Raw genomic sequence first — 14,243 nt, forward strand, 5'->3', positions numbered from 1 at the left:
CTCTTTACCCTTCATCTTCTTGAGTCTAGCCTTTTCAAAGCGCAAAAGAACCCAATCACCCAATGCAAACTCTAAATCACGTCTATGACGGTCTGCGGCTTTCTTTTACTTCTGTTAAGTTTTCTGGAGTGTCAACTTAACTCTCCGATAAGCTTCATCCATGTTTTCCACATACCGATCAGCCTCAAAGATCTTATCCTTTGTATGCAAAATGGGTGGTACCTTCTTCCCTCCTTCCACAATCTCAAAAGGCGCCTTGCCTGTCGAGGTATGTACAGTGTTGTTATATGCAAACTCCACCAAAGGAAGATACTTTTCCCATTGTTGCTTGTGCTCTGACACATAACACTTAAGAAGATCCAACACTGTAGAGTTAGCCTCTTTTGACTGACCATCTGTTTGTGGATGAAATGACGATGAAAGAGTTGTACCCATGTTGTCAAACAATCCTCTCCAAATCAAACTCGTCATCCGTGGATCACGGTCACTAATGATAGACGTAGGCAAGCCATGATACTTGAAGATGTTCGCCATGAACAACTTCACCATATGATCCACTTTGATCGTCTTACGCACGGGAATGAAATGAGCCTGCTTACTGAACCTGCATATGATAGTCCAAATGCCATCATTGCCCGTTTGTGTCCGTGGAAGATCAAATATAAAATCCATGGCAATGCTCTCCCAAGGTCTATCTGGAATAGGTAAAGACTGTAATAACCCTGGTGTCTTTTGACGGTCAAACTTTACCTTCTGACATACGATGCATTGCCTCACAAAGGCATCAACATCTCTTCTCAAGGTTGGCCAATAAAAGAAAGTCTCCACTGCTTTTACCGTGGCGTCAATACCTCTATGACCTGCATACGGTGGAGCATGACTTTCAATCATAACCTTGAGTCGCAATGGCCTGGTAACACACAGTCTGCCATGCATCAACAAAAACCCATCTCTAAGAGTATAGTGCTCATGCCGCTGGCCAATTAAGAATCGCTTCCACCTTTGCTGGATCCATACGGACTCCATGCTTAGACACAATATGTCCCAAGAAATGTATCTCTTGCAAGAAAAATTCACTCTTCTTGCCATTAACAACCAGCCTATGGTTTCTGAGTTCTGCAAACACAATGGCCAAATGCCTTCTATGCTCTTCCTCAGTTTGTGAATGCACAATCATATCATCAAAGAATGTGCCCACAAACGCTCTATGAGGCCGAAAAATCCTGTCCATCATTCTGTTAAATGTGGCAGGTGCATTTGTCAAACCAAAGGACATAACCAAGAACTCATACAATCCAAACGTGGTTCGGAATGTTGTCTTATGCACATCCTCGGGTCTAATTCGTATCTAATGATACCCGCTTTTCAAGTCAATACGACTAAAGATTGTGGAGCCCTGTAAGCGATCCAAAATGTCATCGATCCTCGGTATGGGGAATCGATTCTTGATGGTGTTCTTGTTCAGCGCCCTGTAGTCAATACACATGCGCCAAGAACCATCCTTCTTTTACACCAAGAGTACAGGTGAGCAAAAGGGTGATGAGCTAGGCTGTATCAACCCATTATTCAAAAGCTCCTGCACCTGACTCATAATCTCTTCCTGTTGGGCTGCACTAACACGGTACGACGGTCTATTCGGTGGAATACTACCAGGAATTAGATCAATGGCATGATCTTCTGGCCTCTCAGGAGGAAGTTCTCCTGGCAATGACTCGGAAAAACAATCTTGAAACCCACATAAGAAATCAGTCATGTCCTTATCTAACATAGATAAATTAGACTTAGACTCATCATCTTGTGCATCCTTTACATAAATCAAGTACGCGGAAAGATGCTTTTTCATTACTATGAAATCGCCGAAGCGGATACAATAGGAACAGATTCCCCTTTGAGTTTTACATCCAGTACATGTTCTTTCCCTCTATGAGTCAGAGTGATTTTCCTATTGTATGTATCCACCACCGCATGTACTCTGTGGCACCATGGCATACCCAACAAAACATCACAGCCATCAAGTGGCATGATGAAGAACTCTTCGCTGTCCACATAACCCTGCAAATGAAGCCTGAGCTTCCCAATGATAGGAGTAACGGATTCTGCATACCCTGGACAAGCCATATTAGCCTCATGTAACGACCCCATCTCCTCTGCACGAATCCCCAATTGGCCAGCCAAATCTGGTGAAATGAAGTTGGCTCTAGCACCTGTGTCAAAGAATATCAAGGCATTCTGATCTCTCACTTTGCCCCATGCCCTGCACAACTCTGTCTCTTCACCACCTGGCTGTTCCCCCACAAGATCAGGAACTAACCCTGCAGAAGGCTTTGGTTTCTTTGACTTGGGCTCTCCTTTATTGTCAGAGTCCTTTTGGGACTTTCTCTTGGGACAATTAAATGACATATGTCCCTCTTCTGTACAGTAAAAACATTTTCGAGCATCTCTCAAAGCCTGTCTTTCCTCAGAAGTCCTCTTGGGCATTGGCAACTTCTTATACTTCGTCTCTGAAGACCCTTTAGCATCACGAGAAGCATGCCCAGATTTTTCAGCTTTCTTGCTCAAGTTCTTACTGCCTTTAAACCCAGATGATCCTCCAGTGAGTAATGCATTAGCTGTCATAGCATTTTCAATCATCTGTGACATGTTCGTTACTCTTGTCTTAATACAATAATCTCGCACCTCTTTGGGCAGCCCACAACAATACTTCTCTACCTGCTCAGACAAAGGCACTGCACGGTAAGAAGTCACTGGGAGTAAAGCTTCCCAAAACTTCTTGTTATAATCTTCCAAATTTTCACATTTTGAAGCATCCAACTTGTGCCATGCAATCATAACATCCACCTCAAATGTAGATGTGAGCCATACGGAAGAGAAAACCTGTTTAAATTGTACCCAAGTAGTGGGTGCTATGCCCTGCAAAAGAAGAGTAGACCACCACTGCAAAGCATTGTCCTTGAGAAAAGTGGCAGCTTTCCTCACCTTAGAGGACTCTGTGTAATTCCCACCAAAAAAAGCAGCATCAAACTGCTGTAAAAAGGTGAGTGCTTTAAGTTTATCTTTGGCCCCACTGAATGTATCAAACTTCACTCATTGGGTCAACATTACCCATTCCCACACCTGGCATACCATACATTCCAGCCATGTTTCCAAACATTCCATTATGCATACCTGGCTGCATGCCACCATACATATTGCCTTGCATTCCAAGTTGCATGCCTCCAAACATATTTCCTTGCATACCGGACTGCATACCACCATACATATTCCCCTGCATACCAGGCTGAAAATTAGCTCCAAAAGGCCCGTGCATACCCATGCCTCCCTGAGGATAACCCCCAGTCATAGATTCGAACACCGAGCCACCACCAAAATAACCTGGATGCATATTCTGCTCAGAAATTGATGGCTGATGGCTGTCCAAAGAAGGAACTCTATGAGTTTGCTCCATAAGCATGGAGCATGTTCGGAAACTGGCCAAAAGATGGATCCTGTGGGATGGCACCACTATGACCGTGAGGAAGGTTCTTAGAACGAACCTTCTTCTTCTTCTTCTCAGGCTCTGTATGGGATCTCATAAATTCAGCAAACCTCTCACTCTGAGTGAGCTGCATAAATACATCCATAACACTAGCCAAACGATCTTTAAACCGAGCATCATCATCCTCTTTACCAAGTACATCTTCTGGCTGTGTTACATCCTCATATTGCTCAACATCTGCAGCCTGTTCTCCTGCATGAATATCCTCAGATACATCTCTCTCAGGAGAGGTCTCTTGCTCTTCCTCTTCATGATAAAAGTACTCACCTTCTGTATCAGACATGTTGCTCAATTTTTCAGCAATGACTTTCCTCGAAGCAACCACGAGCTCACCCCCTTAAGAAAGTTGATGATTGGTCCCGGGGGGACGGAACCTTGAAACCGGCCTCTGGTAGAAACCAAAGTGCGGTGGACTAGCAGTCACCCTTCCACTTGTAGTCTAGATATGAAAACAAAATAGATTGGAGCTAGAGTGCCCAAATCTGAAAACAAAGCGACACCTGGTGGCCCCAAAGCTTGGCGCCCCTTGCGGTATTTCTTTATTCAATTTCAAAAGTATGTAAGGCTTAGTACAACAAAATCAGCCAAGAGAGTACACCTGTATGTCCAATCTGACAGTCCACAATACCTCTTAACATAGAGGATTCACACACACAGATCGGTGTCTCAAAGCAACACTCTGTGCCTCCCTCTGATCAACCAAGACCATTTAGCAGGGCAGCCATGAGCATACATCTGGCATATCTCATACACATGATTCAACTTCTCAGCACAAACATACATTCACTGTTCAATCTCTGTCTCCACCCTTTTCAATCTGCCATACCCCTCCTCTCACAAGGGACCAGATAGCTGAAATCTGCAACAGACATAAGGCAACGGAAAGAGAGATAGATGAACAAACTCAGAGCTTACCAAAATCAGCTCGTGGATCTGCACCGGAGGAAGTGGTTGTACCAGTCTGTACTTGCACACTTGTTTCAACAACTCTGCTTCACACGTGTGGATGTACCTGTCTGTACCTTCCTCTCTGCATCCACTTCCGTGCTGTATCTGCAACCCTTTGATGCTGCACCGACTGTACCACGAAAAAGTCCGCCTGTACCAAGGAGAGCGCCGCCTGCAACTGAACGGCTCTCTATACCAGAAAGTACGCCGCCTGTAGCTGTACTGATGCGCCTGCTCCTACTGTACCCGACTGTACCTGATGGTACAGTTCTGTACCTGCTGTACAGCCACCTGTCAACAGTCGTACAGGTAACTGTACCTGCTATACGGTTTCTGTCAGAACCCACAATTCAGCCTGTACCTGCTCAACTTGTCAGTGCCGGCTGTACCAGCACTGAAATCCACAGCAGAGAGAGACAGCCGTACTGTACTTGCAGTCGTACAGGGCTGTACGGGCTGCACACGTGGACTGTACGGCTGGTTTGCACAGAAAAACAGCAGCCAGAACAGTATTCAGCAATCCCACGCTTCTTCTCCCCTCTCCTCCACGCCTAGACTTGCACGATTCTCCAAAAGCTAGAGAGAGAGAGTGTAGAGAGAGAGGCATGCACTCCAAAAGTGGAGTTGCCCCCTCCCCATATTAATCCTAGGGCCCCCAACTTTAATTGTTATTAAAGTTCCCTAGGGGCCACTAAGGCCTACGGGCAACCATTCATAAAACATTAAAATATTAATGTTCTAGTTCCCCCCTTCACACCTAGGGATGTCCACACATCATTATCTCTGTCCACATGTGAATCTTTTGATATTTTGACTCAGCAACCACCATGCCTACACTTGTACTATTCCATTTTCACAGGGCCATGACAAGGGACACATCATCATCATCTGCACATGTATCACTATAGTCATGTGCATGTGTACCATTGTGTGCAAGTGTGTGTGATACATCTAGGTAATAAGAATGACCCATAGTGTGTGCGAATACCACCTTACACACTCAAAATGTTACGACCCTTACACATGGCAACACTTGGGGCGCGTACACACTGCTACACGCTAGTAATGCGCGGGACACACGGACGTTGCATGGAAAAACCAATGATGGCATACTATTGCACATCATCGCTTATAATAATAAGTGTGAACGGGTAGTGTTCGTGGGTGATGGTTGTAGGCCAAAGACCCACTGATGTGTAGCATGGGCGTACTAGCGGGGACACAGTGAAACATGTGAGTATGGTGTGTGGTCGGGAAGGTACACACTGGAGGCCCGAGGTCACTGGTATATATAATGGTTGGGTGGTTAAACATGGTATGCCAAGCAAGGTTTCTTTTTGCTTTTCTTTGAGTTCATCTTCTTCTCTCTCACGTTTTTTGCATGAAGCTGGATACAGAGCCCTTGGTTGCCTTGCATGGAGTTCTGACATTTGGTATCAGAGCCTAGCCTTTGGTTCTTGGCTATGGGGAAAGCTTTGCAACAGACTTGAGCTTGTTTTGAGCAAGGATAATTGGGGAGAAGCGTGGAGTTCCATCATCACTGCAACCGTTTCTTTTTCTTGATTTGTGTCTGTCTATCGGAATTCCGTCATCACTGCCACGCCCATCCGTTACTACTGCTGTCGTTATCGTGGTGCTGTTGGCTCTTGTCACGTGCACGCCCGTACCATGGCTAATCTTCAGCATGAACATCAGAATCCTTGATTAGGACAACATTTAGAGCACCATCACTAGTAGTAGAATCATCATCATCGTTATCAGTATCAGTGCCATCATTATCATCATCAACAACAACATTAACATCAGCATTACCATCATTGGAGGGCATGAGTACCTAGTCAGCAGTCTCTAAAGAGCAGTCGGCAACCATCTAGTACTCTTGTTGCAGGCGGTCAGGTGCTAGACAATGGCCAATAGGTGTGTGCAAGACAGTGAAGCAAGCACGTTAGTTAATACAACCTTTTTAGTGAATATTTATTTGTCCAAGGAGTAGGCCGGCCAACAGCTCCTACAACTGGCCAACCAGCACTTCCATGCATATATATAATCATTAAGTCATTATTCAATCATTCATTCAGCAGTTCAGTCAATCATCAATCTAGAGGCATAGAAGTCCTGTAGAAGAGGCCAGAGGTCACCCTTCCGGAGAGCTAACCAAGGACCTAACCATGTACATTTGTTGAGCCACCTTTTTGTACAATATAAATACAAGAAAACCCTGATACCAATCTCTCTCTTCTTCTCTCTCATGTCTTAAACATGTTAATCAGCATCCTGTACTTAATCGGGCTTAGGGCTCTGGATCAATACAGCAAGGCTTCCGCGCATGCAACATTGGTATCAGAGCATTCAGGCTCAGCCCACTAAGCATGGTCCCAAGGAGGTGCACAGTTCCTTGGAGCTCTTGATGTCTTGGTATAACTCATGTTGAGCCCTTAAAGGTGCAAGGGCTGATGTAATGCTGGCTTCACCATGAGAGAAGAGCATTCCTCCAAATGAGGTTTTGAGAGACTGCTTTAATTTTGTAAGGCAATTATCGAATTTCTCACGTGCTTTCTCGACCGTGTAATTCGTGCAATCTGTCTCGAATGACTCTTCTGTAGAGAGTATGTATTCCTATTGAAAGGGGAAGCGGTACTCCTCTGGGTGTTGTATTTTGGTTGTTTTTTTAAGATTCGCATTATGAGGCTCAATCACAACTGGTGATCTTGTAAGACACTCAACCAAGCTAAGCATGCTCTCCTAAGCTTATTGCTTGCATAGAGGAAGCATTCCCTGAGGGTATGTACGCATAACCAATACATCATTAAGCTCTCAGATCAATTCCAAAGGCCTCGCAGTAAGCATGATCAGTTTCGGCAAATGACTCACCGCTGTGTTAAGAGTAAGGGATAGCAAGCATGGGGACAACAATGGAACAGATGCTCAGTTCTTCAGCAAGACTTGGAAGTGCAGATCCGGAGTGGAAGGTGTTCATACAAAAATATCAATCAAAGTCAAAGTCAGAAGTAGAAGTTTAAGGGCAGTAGTCCAAGGAGGAAGGCTGACAAAGCCGTCATTAAGTTTAGCAAGAGGGAAGCTCTGATACCAATGTTGCATGTACAAAAGCATTTACTGTACTGATCCACAGCCCTAAGCCTGATTAAGAACATGCTGATTAAACATGATTAAGACAAAGGAGAGAAGAAGAGAGATTGGTGTCCAGGTTTTCTATATTTCATATGGTACAAAAAGGTTGTTGAATGTATGTACATGATTACTGAATGTATGTGCATGATTAGGCCCTTGGTCGGCCCCAAAGGGGTAGACCTCTGGCCCCTACATGAAGTCTACTGAATTCTATGCTAAATGAATGAGTGAATGACTGACTTAACTGCTAATTATGACTTGATGCTTATATAGTATGCTGAGGTACAGATCGGCCAATGGAACTGCTGTCGGCCAATTGCTGTAGACAAATATTCACCATAATATGCCTTAAATGTTGTGCTTTGACTGATGCTACCCAAACAATGCTTAGTGCTGCCGACTACTGCCCAAAGGCCTGTATGGTTGCCGACTGGTATCCTACACCCTCCAATGTTGTAAATGATGGTGATGCTATGTTGATGCTAAGGCTAATGCTAATGATGTTGATGATGAGGATACTGCTGATTCTGATGCTGATGGTGATACTCCTAATGCTAATGCTGACTTAAATTAGGGATTAATGCCGTTCATGCTAAGAATTAGCCATGGCATGGATGTGCACGCGACATTTGCCGCCACCACCACACCATAGTGTGGCTCAACCCTTTGTGTGGCGTTGCTAAGCCAGCCAAGGCTTTGCTGCAGTGTGCACAAGCCGCCCATGTCTTCACCAGTCATCGCCTACACCAAGCCACAAGCACGGTGCTTGTGTTCTCTCCACAAGAGCCAAAGCTTCTTTTACTTCGTGTCTCCTACTCACAACCCTGTAGCACAGTGAAGGTACTCTCTTCAATACGAACTCTAGTCATAATGTGGTTAGTTCTCAACTTGTCAAAAAGTTAAAGTTGAAAACTCAACCATCGCCATATCAATACACAGTTGAGCTAGCAGATGACAAAGGAACACAGGTTTGAAATCAACACGTTGTAGGCCTTGGTCTCACCATTCAATCCTACTTCCGGGAGCCCAACTTTGATATTACATGACTAGCACGTTTTGATATTGTGCTAGGGAAAGAATGGCATGCACGGAAGAAGCTCTCATTGACTTCGCAATGCATGTCAATCAATTTATGCATGAGGGGAGGATGCAATCATGCATCACATAAAAGGTGAGCCGTATTAAAGACGAAGATGTATATAAGATTGCTTTTCGTACTCGTTTTGGTCATTATGAGTACCTTGTAATGCCATTTGGGCTTACTAATGCACCAACCACATTTATGATGTTAACGAATGATATCTTTAGGCCATTCATGGGTAAATTTGTGGTGGATTTTATTGATGACATTTTGGTTCATAGTAAATCTTTACTGGATCACGAACCACACTTGTTTACAGTATTTGGCACGCTCACAGAAAATGTGTTGTATGCCAATACAAAAAAAAAAAATCCTATGTCAAGAGGAAGTTGAGTATTTGGGACACATTATATCAATGCTAGACATAAAGAGAGATCCGAAGAAAGTAGCAGTAATCTTGGACATTACTGCGCTTAGATCTTTCTTAGGACTATCTGGTTTTTATAGAAAGTTTCTTATTTTCTATTCTGAAATAACGCCGCCATTGACTGACTTATTGCAAGTTACCGTTGTTTACGTCTAGACCGACATTCAATAGCAAAGTTTTGATAAGTTAAAATAGGTAGTTGCAACTGCACTTGTGTTGAAGATCGTGAATCTGTCATTATCTTTTGTCATTGAGACAGATGCTAGTTGCATTGCCATAGGTGTTGTTTTGAGCCAAGAAGGCCAACAAGTGGCTTTTGAAAGTAAGAAACTCAATAGTTTGCAATGCAAGGTAATTTTTGGTAGCATGTTTTTAGTAAACTTCGCACACAACTCTGCATGAGTAGCGGTGATCATCCACAAACTGATCGTCAAACCAAGAGAGTCAACCAAGTCTTCGTGGATATGTTGAGAGCTTATGTCAGAAAACGACAAAGCGATTGGGAAAAGTATTTGCATTTATTGGAGTTTGTGTATAATTCGCGCAAGCATTCCTCTACAAACTTTTCTCCATTTGAATTGAATTATGGATATAATCCATTGATACCGGATACCTAGTGCAGCTGAATTTCTATCTCAAATGCACTTAAATTTAGCTAGAGCTCGAGATAATATCCGTCGGGCTACGGATCGAGCGGTTAAGTATGCTAATCCCAAGAGGATAGCTCGTTCTTTTCCAGAAGGAGAGAAAGTGTTCCTACTTGTTCCTTAGAGAACTGAGACGCTTCGTGCGAGTAAATCTACTAAGTTATCGCCTAGATATTGTGGGCCATGGACGATTTTGAATCGAGTCGACGATGTGGCTTATAAGTTAAAACTTACCACAAGCCTGTCATGTCCACCCAGTATTTCATGTGAGTCGATTGAAGCATTATCTTCACCACGGTGATAATTTAGTTCGATGGCATGATTGCTTTGCACGAACCAGATCAAGAAGATCCTGAAACAGAACAGATCCTGGAACAAAGAGAAAGACGATTACGAAATCGTACCCTTCAAGAGTTCCTTGTAAAATGGAAAGGACATTCCTTGATAGGTGCAACTTGGGAAACGGAATTTCAATTTCGTAAGCATTATCCTCAGTTTGTCATCGAGAACGATGATTCCTAAAAGGAGGAAAGAAAATTTACGGCGCTTACATGTGGGACGCTTACACGCTCTTACGCGAGATTTACACACCAGTAATGCGTGGGACACATGGACATTGCGTGGAAAAACCAATGGCATTGCACATCATCACTCATAATAATAAGTGTGAACGGGTAACGTTCGTGGGTGACGGTTGTTGGCCAAAGACCTAGTGATGTGTAGCATAAGGGTACCAGCGGGGACACAGGGGACACGTGCTTATGGTGTGTAGCTGGGAAGGTACACACTAGACCCCGAGGTCTGGTGGGTTTCACATCAACAGCATCAAGCCTCTTTGGTTTTCGTGATATGGCATGTTGTTGTGGTTATTGTGAGTTCTATAACACCTTTCTCTGGCTGAACTCATCTTGAACTGTTAATTTCTGTTATTGAGCTTTTTCTTTCCACCAAACTATTACTAACCTTAGTATGCACATCGGAACCCTAAGCACTAGATTGTGCACTGGTGTGTACACCAAAAGGGTTGGGTTCAACTCCCAACAGGGTGTTGCAAGTTACACAAAACCGTGATGAATCTTGTTAACTGCACCAAAATCTTGACCTCTGCACACTTGTCTTTACAAACTTTATAAATCCACATCAAGATTTCTGTAAACTCAATACTACAAGGATCTATTTCTTGGCATTCTTAATTTGTTGTTAGCACTTCATGATCTGCTGCAAATTTCTTTGACTTTATCAATATCTTTCACGATTACTCACTAATTACAAAATTAACACTAATAAACTATTGCTAACGACTTTCTTGGTCAAGAACTGCACCAACTGTCTTGGATCATATCAAAATCATCAAACTACTACCATAATCTTGCATTTCTTCTAACAAGATGCACTAATCTTGCTTCTCTTGCAATAATATCATGGTTTCTTGGATTTGTTGCAATTTCTCTTTAAAAAACACAACTTCTTGCCAAAAATGATCAAGATTAGGAAAGTTTTAATCAAGAATCCCTCATTGTCTAAGTTTGCACCAAGATTTGTTGATCTTTGCACATAATCTTGCAAACTTTATAAATTTTCACCAAGAAACTTGTAAACTGCACTTTGCACAGAATATTCTACATGATCCTCAACAGATTTGTAAATTGCACCACTCTGCACATGAAACCCTGACGGCAATGGACAAGGCCATTGAGTTTCATGAAAGCCTTTCTTTGGAAGCCTATAGCCTTTTTGCCATGCACAAAGTCTCCGAGCCTAAGGATATTGAAGTTCATGCTTGTTGGAGGCTTTTCTTAAACAAAAGCAACAATGAAACACATTGCTTCAGGAGCTTAGGTTCATGCCAATTATGAAGCAAGGCAAGTTGCAAGGTTTGAACTGGTTTTAACAAGATATTCTCACATGCCCTCTTGGTGATCAAAAGAATGCCCTTTGCTAAGTTTCTTGTTAAAGGTTGGAAAGGGTCTTTGCATTTAAAGAAATGGTAAGGGTGTACAAGTGTCACATGAGTGACATAGCGGAAAGACTTAAACATATAATAAATGCTAAGCACATGAGAGATTAATGCTCATCAAAACTTAGCAAGACACAATAGAGAAGGAGGCATAGACCTAATCTACTATATATTGCAAAACATGATGTATTTACAATGATGAACTTGTATCTTGACTTTGATCCTCATTATGGACAGCAATCTAGCAAGTGGTATTGTCATCTACAAGAATTGCCATGGACATTCTCTGGAGCTAGTCCACAAGGGGCAGCCAGGAAAAGATGACTAGAACCAGGTTTTGGAGCATGAAAAGCAATTTTGGCCAGTGTTGGACTTGGAGCAGGGCATGGAAGACATAGAAGGATGATGTCGGCTGCATGAAAGGGACTGTCGGCTGCACACAAGGGCTGTCGGTTGTACCAGAGGGAAGGCAGCTGCAGGCGATCAAGACATGAGATTTATGGACTAGTCGGCTGGCCGACCAGCAGTCGGCCAGCACTCCAATGGTCCAAGAGGCCTATAAATAGGCAATTGTGCTCATTGATAGAGTCATTCACTCCACTAGGGAGTGGGTCCTTTGTGTAGGACTGTTTTGGGTGAATACACCTTTTTATGAAGGCAGCCCATGGCTGTAGATTTAGGGTACCTTTTGTACCATATGAATATACTGAATTTCCAGCTCTCTCTCTCTCTCGCTACTCTCCCTTCTGTCTGCGTTTTTGCATCAGCATATTCTAAGTGGTGTTTAGAGCTGAAAGAAGACTCCCAGAGCTTCCGCGTGTTACAGGTATCAACACCTGTGTGTGGAAGAATGAAATATGAGGAGATGCCTAGAACGAACTCTGAAGTGCTCTGTTATACTGTTTCATGCTGCTGGTCGGATTCAGGTCAGCCAGCCCTTTTAAGACCCCGAAAACTCATCAAAAAGGTCATTTTTTGTGTTCATAATGTGTCTAATTTGTGTTCTAACTGTTGCTCTGTGTTCTAGGCACCTCCAAACACCTATTGGCTGCCAAAACAGCCCCAAATGTGGATGATGATATGATTGATTGCATGCAAGGCATGTGGTGTGAATCTTAAGCTTCCATTCTCCTCTTCATGATCACAACATCAAGGTGTACTGCAGTTCGAAATCATGTGGCCACACTTTTTGTGAACTTCTTATTCACTCATTTGTATTCTCAAGTAAAAAACTGATGTAAGTATCATAAGAAAGCAAAGAAGATTTTTGGCATGATTTCTCCACATGCCCAGCACTAAGGACCTTTTGGACCCAGATGTCTAAGTGGAGAAAATATGTTTTTATTGAGCATCTATCCTGGTCACATTGAATTTTGAGGAAGAGAATGGGCCATACAGTTACACTTTGCCTCCGCTTAAGCCTATCTGACATAATACAATTAGACCTCCTCAAATAAGAACATAGTAAACTAACAAGGTTCTCTTTCTACTCTTTGCAGACTCATGGTATACCATTCCAATCATACTTACTGCTACCCTATCCAGCTAAACCTCCATCCCAGCTTCTAACACACTACAGTGCAAGGTGATAAAGCTATTTTACATAATATTCATAAAGCACATTATGCAAGTGTAATAAAAAACTGAAGTAGTTCTCTTCCCATGGATGATGCAGCATATTAGGCTCTGACTTAGTGAAGGACGAATGGAATGAAGGAGAGTACGTGATATCTCGTAGACGGCATTGTTGAGGTGTGATGCGCTCCACCATGTAGTCCTGTTCAACAGAGGGCTTGCCAACGTAAATATCCAAATACCTGGGAGAAGAATCAAGATGCAAACAATAGTCAACCACCAAGGCTGAGATGTGGAGGCCTCCTCTTAACTTTCAACTTGAAGACCTAGAAGGTCTTAAATATATATTATACAGATTAGGAAAGGAGTGGCCGCCTATTGCGAAATTGTTTTTGAAGCTTTCTTGCCCTCTAAAACCTTCGTCTATCAATTGCAAACAAAACAAACCTTCACCTTAGTGCAATGCCAACAATAGGTGTGGAAGCCTACTCTAACTTTCAACTTGCAGACCTACAATGCATTTTCCAGGTGTACAGAATTGGAAAGGAGTGACCTTTTGCAAAATTATTTTTGAATCTTTCATGCCCTCTAAAACCTTCACATACAAACTGCAAACAAAACAAGCCTGCGGCTTAGGGCGATATAGACTGCAGACAACAAGCTTTACCTGAGGAAGTAGTTAGGATCCACGTCGCTCGTGATTTTTTCATTAGCTTTGGCGTGGACGATCTTCTTAATCTCGCAGTTCACAAAGTAATTGAAGGAGTCGATGTGCTGCTTTACCAATCCTCGGACCTTCCAAACACACGCACAAGTAGCAGTTGAAAAGTGCTCTCTCACCTGGACACGACACAGAAAAGCCAAGAACCTTAAACCACAGCATGACAGAACGTCTTACTTTGAGAAAGGCTGGGAGAAGCTGGAACTTGTCCACCGCAGTTTTG

The 14,243-nt window shown here is 43.0% G+C and overlaps 1 protein-coding gene across 1 annotated transcript in view; it reads right to left on the reverse strand.

Moving 5' to 3' along the window:
- Positions 1-14,243, reverse strand: part of NRPC2 (nuclear RNA polymerase C2) — a 161,063-nt gene that overhangs the window by 146,314 nt on the left and 506 nt on the right. The window contains exons 1-3 of the mRNA XM_086781473.1: positions 14,198-14,243; positions 13,967-14,094; positions 13,449-13,541 (exon numbers count right to left, since the gene is read on the reverse strand). The exon at positions 14,198-14,243 is cut by the window's right edge and continues 506 nt beyond it. Of these exons, the coding sequence (XP_086637599.1) occupies positions 13,449-13,541; positions 13,967-14,094; positions 14,198-14,243 (267 nt within the window). The remainder of the gene's footprint in view (positions 1-13,448; positions 13,542-13,966; positions 14,095-14,197) is intronic.

Source organism: Cibotium barometz, chromosome 43, assembly GCF_041138505.1.
Source record: "Cibotium barometz isolate CiBa-2024 chromosome 43, ASM4113850v1, whole genome shotgun sequence".
Lineage (NCBI taxonomy): Eukaryota > Viridiplantae > Streptophyta > Polypodiopsida > Cyatheales > Cibotiaceae > Cibotium > Cibotium barometz.